The sequence below is a fragment of the Branchiostoma belcheri genome, unplaced genomic scaffold (genome assembly GCF_001625305.1).
Source record: "Branchiostoma belcheri isolate BF01 breed outbred unplaced genomic scaffold, Haploidv18h27 scaffold36, whole genome shotgun sequence".
Lineage (NCBI taxonomy): Eukaryota > Metazoa > Chordata > Leptocardii > Amphioxiformes > Branchiostomatidae > Branchiostoma > Branchiostoma belcheri.
Genome location: NW_017803976.1, coordinates 1,812,798 through 1,821,114, shown reverse-complemented (window position 1 = coordinate 1,821,114; position 8,317 = coordinate 1,812,798). Strand labels below are relative to the sequence as shown.

The window sequence follows — 8,317 nt, the reverse complement described above, 5'->3', positions numbered from 1 at the left end:
ATACAGGAGCGGAGGTCGGCGCTCCGTTTGGGGGCCAAGATTTCGGGAAGGGATTGAAGCAGACGCCTTTAATATTCGTCTATCGATTTGGGAGTTCACGGGGCGGCCATCCCCCATTAATCTAACATTCAGATCACGCGCGGCCGATCGCAGACGGCCCGGAGCTACAGTTATTCAGCCCGCTCCCACAATGCTGAAAGCACCCGCGCGCACGGAAGGACACGTCAAGAGCTGCCATGTTACCGGATACCGCACAACCTGACTCCCCGCACGACCGCCAAGTCCCTCCGAACAGGACGACACAGTGCGCGCTTTTGCGCTTTAACTTTACGCTGTCTGAAATACGTCTTACACACACGGGCACACGGTGTCGTCACTCCTCACATAAGTGTACCCCCGCCCGCCGCTGAAACACTGCCCAGGGAGGGTTGCGCGGGCGGTTGTTTGTGCGATTTTTTTACGCGCTTTGTTGTGGATCGGGTGGTCCCGGGTTCGAAGCCGATTTCTGTGGCGGCGCGCGCAACCCGATATGACGTGATCTCAGAGGGCGGGGCGTGGTCATGAGACCTTGGCGGGCCACGAAGTCAACGGAAAAGTCTGCAAATTGTAGCCCGTACGCTCGCGTAATGCTAGAATGACGCAGCAATCTTACTTGAAACAATTAAGACTAATGGTTTTTCTCTGACGGGAAAATGTCGTTTGGTTTGTGACGAAAAACTTTGTGACAAAAAACCTCCCCGCCTCCCAGACGTCCCTATCGGCTTTGGTACGCATGCGTACTGGGCGTGCGTTCGATTTGCTCATTAAAATTCCGGTTCGGCGGAAAGTGAGTTTTGTCCGCAGTTTCGGCTGAGAAAAAGTCACCTTTTCGCACCGGCAGGGCCCGATCTGTGTGAAAATGTCGGCACCAAAGTACACAGAGTGGATCTTGGAGACCATCGACAGTCTGCGGAAGCGCAAGGCGCGGCCAGACGTGGATAGGATCTGCCACATGGTGGAGCGGAGGCATGGCGTGAAGTCGGCCGAGATCGCGGCGGACTTGGAGCGGCTAGTTGACGCGGATATCGTCATTAAAGTGGAATACAAGGGCAGTACGTCCTACAGGAACGCCGCGAAATGGAAGAAAAGTCACCTCAGCGGGATCCAGCTCAACTCGCAGCGGGCCTCGCACAAGGTCCTGGCGGCCGTGCGGGGCCTGTTCGCGGTAGGTCCGGGTGGGAGCCGCGCGGCGGCCGGTGGAAGTGAGGGGGAAGAGGCGGGGAGCTCTTCCACTCGTGGAGCCACGCAGGGGGTCACGCCGACGGACATCGAGAATTACCTGCGCCAAGAGGACTCCAGCACCAACCTGACCGGCGATCACCTCCTCACCGTTCTCCAGAGAGAAGTGGAGGCCGCACGACTCGTCAGGACGCGCACCGGCGAGTATGTGCTGCCCGGCGGACAAAAACCTGCTTCCAGCCCGAAGAAGACCTCGCCGGCTGGCGCGGCCGCTCCGGCACGGTTTACCAAACGCAAGGTACACCCCCAGAAAAACTCACAAACAAACGTTTTCCTCGCCTTTTTCTGTCATTTGCTTCTTTCACTTGTTTGTACTTTTCTTCCCGTTGTCGGTTTTCCAACAGAAGCGCTTTGGTCGGTTCCATTTACAACCGCTAAAAGTATTGTGTTTGTGTGGCTCCATTTTCAGCGTATTTGCATATCCGTTCGCGCTCCGATGGTGCGAAGGTCGCGCACGCATCTTGTCGCACTTTTCTATAATTTATGACTCGGTCTGCGCCAAATTCGCCCCCCAAACCTTTACACGGGCGCGCCTTACAAACAGTTCTCGGGCTGGATTTCGTAACGCGTTTCCCGAAAAACAACAACGAACAGACAAGGAAAACTCTTGGCAATGTGTGGATTCTAAACGCGGTACACTCTTTGCGCTTCCCCCTGTGTTTGTCTCGCAGGCGCTTTTCTGTGGCGAGTATTTTTCGACCCGCTCATTTTCCAATGCTGGATCAGAACTGCGCGATACAAAAATCGATACCCCGGGTGGTCGGCTGGTGCGGTCGTTATTACACGATCTCTGGCGCATAGATATCTTCAAGACCGCCACACACGCACACAAAAAAGGGAAGCGCAATCAAGCCGGTGCGTGTATAAATTGTTCCTGTGCTTACGCGTCGTCCCGGAAAGCTGTTTTCAGTTTGCGGACGGGTTGAAGAAAACAGAGCGCCGTGTGCGCCTCATTTCGTATGCGCGCCGAGCCAGGATGTCGCACGGCTGAAATAAATTTGCAGTGAGCCGAAATTGCGTGAGCGAAACATCCTGGGATGAATTATGAGGTCGGCGGCATTCCGCCATACGATGACGCTATATCCTGCGTGTAGCGCGCAAAAGAGGAAGCGGCTTTATTTTTTTCAAGGAAACCAACGGACAAAATCGCGGGAAAGGAGGAAGCAAAATACACAGAAAGAAAGAAAACGTTATTTGATTCGCCTCCATTCTCCACAGTAGTCTGACCTTGGCTTAACTACCTAGGCTTCGAATATTTCTGAAAATAAACTATTGTCTAAGTCATTTTCACTTCCATGTTTTACTCCATGTGAAGGAAATGATATTGATTTTTTTCAAGGCTAACAAAAGCTGTTAAAAAAGGAAACCTTCACCTTGAAGAGTAATGAATTGTTTATCATTTCCCATCATCCTTTGCAAAGCATCTCCTTGACTGCAGGTTGCCATGGTAACTTTTGTCCTATGACTGTTTTTAAATTAAAAAGAACATACCAGTAGTCACTTTTTTTTTGTTCAAAATGCCAAAAAATGATTTAAGAATTTAAGAAAAATGTATGCATTCTCATTTTCCGGATAGAAGGATACAAACAAGAGGAAGAACTAGTTACTGCAATGGAGAAGAATTGTTCTTGTTTTTCCAGGCTACTTAAAGTTTTTTAACTACCCAATTTGTTGGTTCACGGATTCACCTGCTTCATTTTTTTTCTACTTCGCAAAAAAAACATTTTAGCCTCAGAATCAACTCCAAAATGCTTATAATTAGGCTCCAACAATTGAAGTCCTGAACTCCCTTGTGTTCAGATTTGTTACAGTTTTTCCATCTATCAATGCAGTGGTTTGATTAAAAGTTTGAAATTCATTGTTTGAATTACAAACCAGTCTGGCATGTTGACTTCACGGCTCTTATTATAGCATTTGGGGCTATCATAGGAAGCCCAGGCCTGTTTTTATTTGTTTTTTGCCCTGTCACTTCATATTTTTTCTGGAAAAATCCAAGAACCAACAATTGAAATTGGTATGGCCTTGATAACTGATGTTGCTTCAGAAACAGATCAAAGATTTTCTAAAAACAGACTACTATTATAGGACATAGCTGTTAGCTCACTATCAACCAAAACTACAGCTGTCAATATGTAATTAGTTACTTCTTACTTGGACCAATTTACACGGTTGATTAATATACTCTGGAGTAATACCTGTTTTTATAACTAATGACAGTGATCTGTTTTGATTCATTGTCTTAGTGCCCTTGTAGTTCTATCATGAAGCCTCTGCAATGGGATCTAAAAGTTCTGCTGTGAGAACCAAAGTTGTTCCCACTTTGCACTCTTTTCAAAAGACAAATTTTGCAATAGCCATTTTGGAATGTGGAAACAAGGAAAATGCAAATCCTCAAACAGATACTAGTACATGATGGTTAATTTTTCATCATTTTTTTCACCTGATTATGGTTATTGTGGGTGATTTTCAAGCTATTAATTCATTGATATTGGATGAAGTTGATATTTAAGATAGTTGATAAGTTAGTTACTTGTTCCCTTGGTGAATACAGTAATAACTTTTTAAACTTCCATGTTGGAATGAACAAATACTAGTAGATGGATGTCCACTAGTCTCAACTAATAAGCTTTTTTTCTTATTGCATAGCACTTCTATTTGCACATAGACATAGATTTTCTCAGCATAAGAACCCAAGTACAAGTAAAAGTGATATGACATGAGAAAAAAGGGTATTGAAAAATCAAAACAAGCCTAAGTCATAGTGCTAGTTTCAAGTTGTATCTACTCAGCTACTTGGAGTACAGTACTACATTATACATGTGTGTAAATGTGTGGGAATTTCTATTGTCAGAACTAAGGCCACAGCAAGTAATTTTTATGGATGACATCCGCGCGCGCATTAATTTTCGCCTGATTTAAAAAAAAAACAAGAAATTTTATTGCCCTTTGACGGTGGTCAACATTCCGAAAATGGACAAAATGGCATGCCTTGCCATGCTGGAACGTATATGGCAGATAAACATGAAGAGAGGAGACAAGACAAGGCTCTGATTTATTTTTTTTGACTTTTACTTTGATGCAAAGATGTATTTTATTCCTTTTATACGTTTCCACGGAATCAAAAGCATTTGTACAATGATTGAAAACTTTCCCTTTTTAAAGTTGTTTTAGTGACAAATTGGTGTTGTGATAGTTGGCAGTAAAGTTAGCACCATATAGGTATCATTTCTTGTTTAATAGGGTTTACATATATGTATGATGTCAAAATTTCAAAATATAGGAATCTTGTTTTTTTGGGCCCGCCTTGTTTTTTTTTCCCTCTCGCATTAGATTTGAAGTTTGCGGAGAATGTCATCCATAGAATTTACTTACTGTGGCCTTACCGAATCTCCTGGGAACATCAGCTGAGAGCAGGGATTCAGTAAATCCTACTGGATACTAGTACTCACTGTAAACAATAGATAGAAACAACAGAATAGTCAGTGTGGGAATATAGCCTGTTATTTCTGAGTTGGTACCTGCCCAGGGCCTTTAAAAAAGAGCTACCAAAACATATTGAAATATACTTCTCAAAATGGGGAAAAAATCCCTACATTTTGAAAAGATAGAAATTAATTGAAGTTCTGGTAAACTTTTGCCTCTTCAATTTGAAAAAGTTTAAAAGAATGCAGATCTCGAGTATTTTTCTCCTTTTGGGTTTTGTAGCTAATTATCTGTTTGGCATTTTAGGCTTTTTTGAAGTATTTCTGCCACCTTCCAGCTTGTTGGTTGTCTCCTAGTAACAAGAGTTACCATGGCAACAGCAGTAAACAAGTAAATAACTAGTTGTTAGGAGAAAACTTTTTCTGAACTTCAAAGTGATCATTCAAGTATGATTATGAATAAAATAAGCATCTTCTAATGCTAAAAAGCTTCAAACAAAGTGATAGCACTTGGCAGCTCCAAGCACACATTGGCTCAAGGTTATTTTGTCCTGTTGTTCTTTAGTCATTAGGCCACACTAATTTAATTTCTTGGTTAACGGATTTTTCTACAAAAATAATGGAGCGGGCGGGCGAAAAAAAAAAAAATTAAAACAGGCCTAGGCATCGTATTATGGCCCAAAATGGTACAATAGGAGCCATGAAGTCAACACACCAGGCTGGTTCAAAATTTAAACAATGAATTTTGAACTTTTAATGATACCATTGCATTGAAAGATGGAATAACTGTAACAAGTAGGATGTAAGGTCTGTTTTCAACTGTTCAGGGCATTTTGCAGTTGATTCTGGATTTTTATTTTTATTTGCAAATCAGAAAAAAATGAAGCGGCGAATCCGTTAACCAAGAAATTAAATTGGTGTGGCCTTATGCACATCTCTTCATGTTTTCTCTCTAACTCCCACCATGTATGTATGTAACAACTTGTAAACGTTTTGGTAGTGCAGTAAATTAGACTACTAGTATATCTAGTAGTAAATGACAACAGACAACAAACCGTGACAACAAAAGTTGGAAAGTATATCGTGATAGCTATGTGAAATCTGGTACTGGAAAATGCTTTTTAAAATCTGGTACTGGAAAATGCTTTTTAAAAACGACATTGTGTGAGATTTTTACTACTTTAAATGTTGTTTTACACATTTTTTGTCCTATAAGCCTACCTGGGTTTATAATGACATTTGGGGAGTAAAAGACCAACTTGTTGGAAAACTGCCAACTCCTCGGCGCTAGTGCGGATTGTGGCCATGTTTGTTAACTTTCTATTTAGGAGCCTCCTAAAAATACAGCAGGCTTGGCGCAACTTATTCTCGTGCTGCGCTGGAAAAGCGAAATAGCGACGCTAATACATTGAAAGTTATTGAAAATGACAATCTAGATGAGAAAATTTCAATAATTCATATTAACAGTTTTGGCGTGAAAATCTTGAATAATAGCGCTTTAAGAAGAAAGTTGAAGTTTGATACTTAAGCTTGTAACATTTCTCCCCTTCAGAGAATCAAGAAGACCCATGGACCAGACTTTGAGCAGGAGCCACTGGTCAAGTCACCGTCTGACCCGCGGTGTGACTACTGTCTCCTGACTTCGGAGTGTAACCGTAGTGGGGAGGAGGAAGACCTGCTCATCTGTAAGGACTGCAATGCAAAAGGTGACTTTCCATCTATTCCTTCAAGAGTTTGTTTGAATATTGAAAGAGTAATAAGCTCATCAATAGTGATGCATACCGGTTCACTGGACTTGGATCCGGACTTGTAAGAATGTTTAGGTTCAAGTCCAAAAAAACCTAAAACTCAAGAACTGAGTCCGGACTTATTACCATAAAAGATCATTTCACATACCCCTTTTCTTTCCAAACCATCCAAAACCTTCCGTAGATTGCAAAATCTTTGCTGCAAAATGAAGAAAACATTGCCATTGGGCATCGTCAAGTACCGGCCTCCATGTTATGCGGCCAAAGTTTCACGCAGACAACATTGCAAGGTTGCCAACATGCAATTTTGTATATGCCATGGGTTTAGGTCCGGACTTGTAAGTCCGGAACTGACTTACAAGTCCGGTATGCATCACTACTCATCATCATCTTGTTGTGAGAGTTTCACGGATGTTCGTGACTCTTCACCGCCTGCCCTCCCTAGCCTCCATGGCCCTGGGCAGGTCTTCCGGTCTGCAACCCACATCCTCACACAGTTCATGTATGTAGGTTGTGCAAGGTCTGCCTACACTAGCATGCCCTTACATGCTACAGTTAATATGTTAGCTGGTATGAAGTATATGCCATGTACAGAGACTCTATCATTATTTTCTTATAAAAAGTGACTAACTGAGGTAATTTCTTGCCTTGTCAAAAAGTACCTGTACTTGGTTCCAGAAGTCAAAATTTTCCTACAGCAGCAACATATTTGATAACTAGTACTACTATACTTTGTAGTTCTATACTGCTTGATTGATCAATGCAAATTGAACAGTATGAAAATACATGAGTTATAGCAAAGACTCCATGTGGATGCTGTACGTAATGTTGTTGATGACGTTGAAGATTTAACAATGACATTTGAATTTTGGTAGCTCACCCGTCCTGTATGCGCTACTCTGCGGACCTGGCTCGCAGATCGCGGATGTCTCCATGGCAGTGCATCGACTGTAAGACGTGTTACATCTGCGATGACTCTGGTGACGCTGTAAGAAACTCTACTACTTCATATTCTGCGAAGGGCACACCAATTTAATTTGTTGGTTCTCAGATTCACCTCTTTATTTTTTTCTGATTTGCAAAAAAAAAAAAGATTCTGGTTCTGAATCAACTCAAAAGTGCTCATGTTTTGCCCCCAACAATTCAGGAAAGTAGCATTTGGGGCTATAATAGGATGCCTAGATCTGGTTTTATTTTTTTTGTCCTGTTGCTTCATATTTGAAAAAAATGAAAAAATCAGAGAAACAACAAATTAAATTGGTGTGGCCTAAGCCTGTACATTTGATAGTATCTGTTCTTTGCTAGGAACAAATACTACATGTAGTACAATTCTAAGTCCTCATCAAAACGTTGGAAATTTTGACAGAATGTCAAGTCTGCAACATGAGCTTCTACCCCCTTGGGCTTTGTATTGACAGGTGTATCAAGAGAAGAAGTTATTTTTAGACTGATCTGCAAAAAGGCGCATAGATTGATTAATTGATTTGATTTGATCAGTAAATGACCAAAATTGAAAGGTATAATCATTTCAACACCAAGACTAATATGAGATAGATAGTTGGGAGGGGGGTTTAGGCAAAGGGCATGAGCTAATGTCTTGTTAATGATAATTTTGTGCTCTTAGGCCACACCAATTTAATTTCTTGGTTAACGGATTCGCCGCTTCATTTTTTTCTGATTTGTAAATAAAAATAAAATCCAGAATCAACTGCAAAATGCTCATATTTTGCCCTGAACAGTTGAAAACAGACCTTTTCATCCTAGTTGTTACAGTTATTCCATCTTTCAATGCAGTGGTATCATTAAAAGTTCAAAATTCATTGTTTAAATTTTGAACCAGCCTGGTGTGTTGACTTCATGGCTCCTATC

The 8,317-nt window shown here is 41.9% G+C and overlaps 1 protein-coding gene across 1 annotated transcript in view; it reads left to right on the top strand.

Moving 5' to 3' along the window:
• Positions 1-785: 785 nt before the first annotated feature.
• The window catches only part of LOC109476107 (histone acetyltransferase KAT6B-like), a 16,770-nt gene continuing 9,238 nt past the window's right edge, over positions 786-8,317 (top strand). The window contains exons 1-3 of the mRNA XM_019776982.1: positions 786-1,516; positions 6,253-6,406; positions 7,324-7,436. Of these exons, the coding sequence (XP_019632541.1) occupies positions 899-1,516; positions 6,253-6,406; positions 7,324-7,436 (885 nt within the window). The 5' untranslated portion in view covers positions 786-898. The remainder of the gene's footprint in view (positions 1,517-6,252; positions 6,407-7,323; positions 7,437-8,317) is intronic.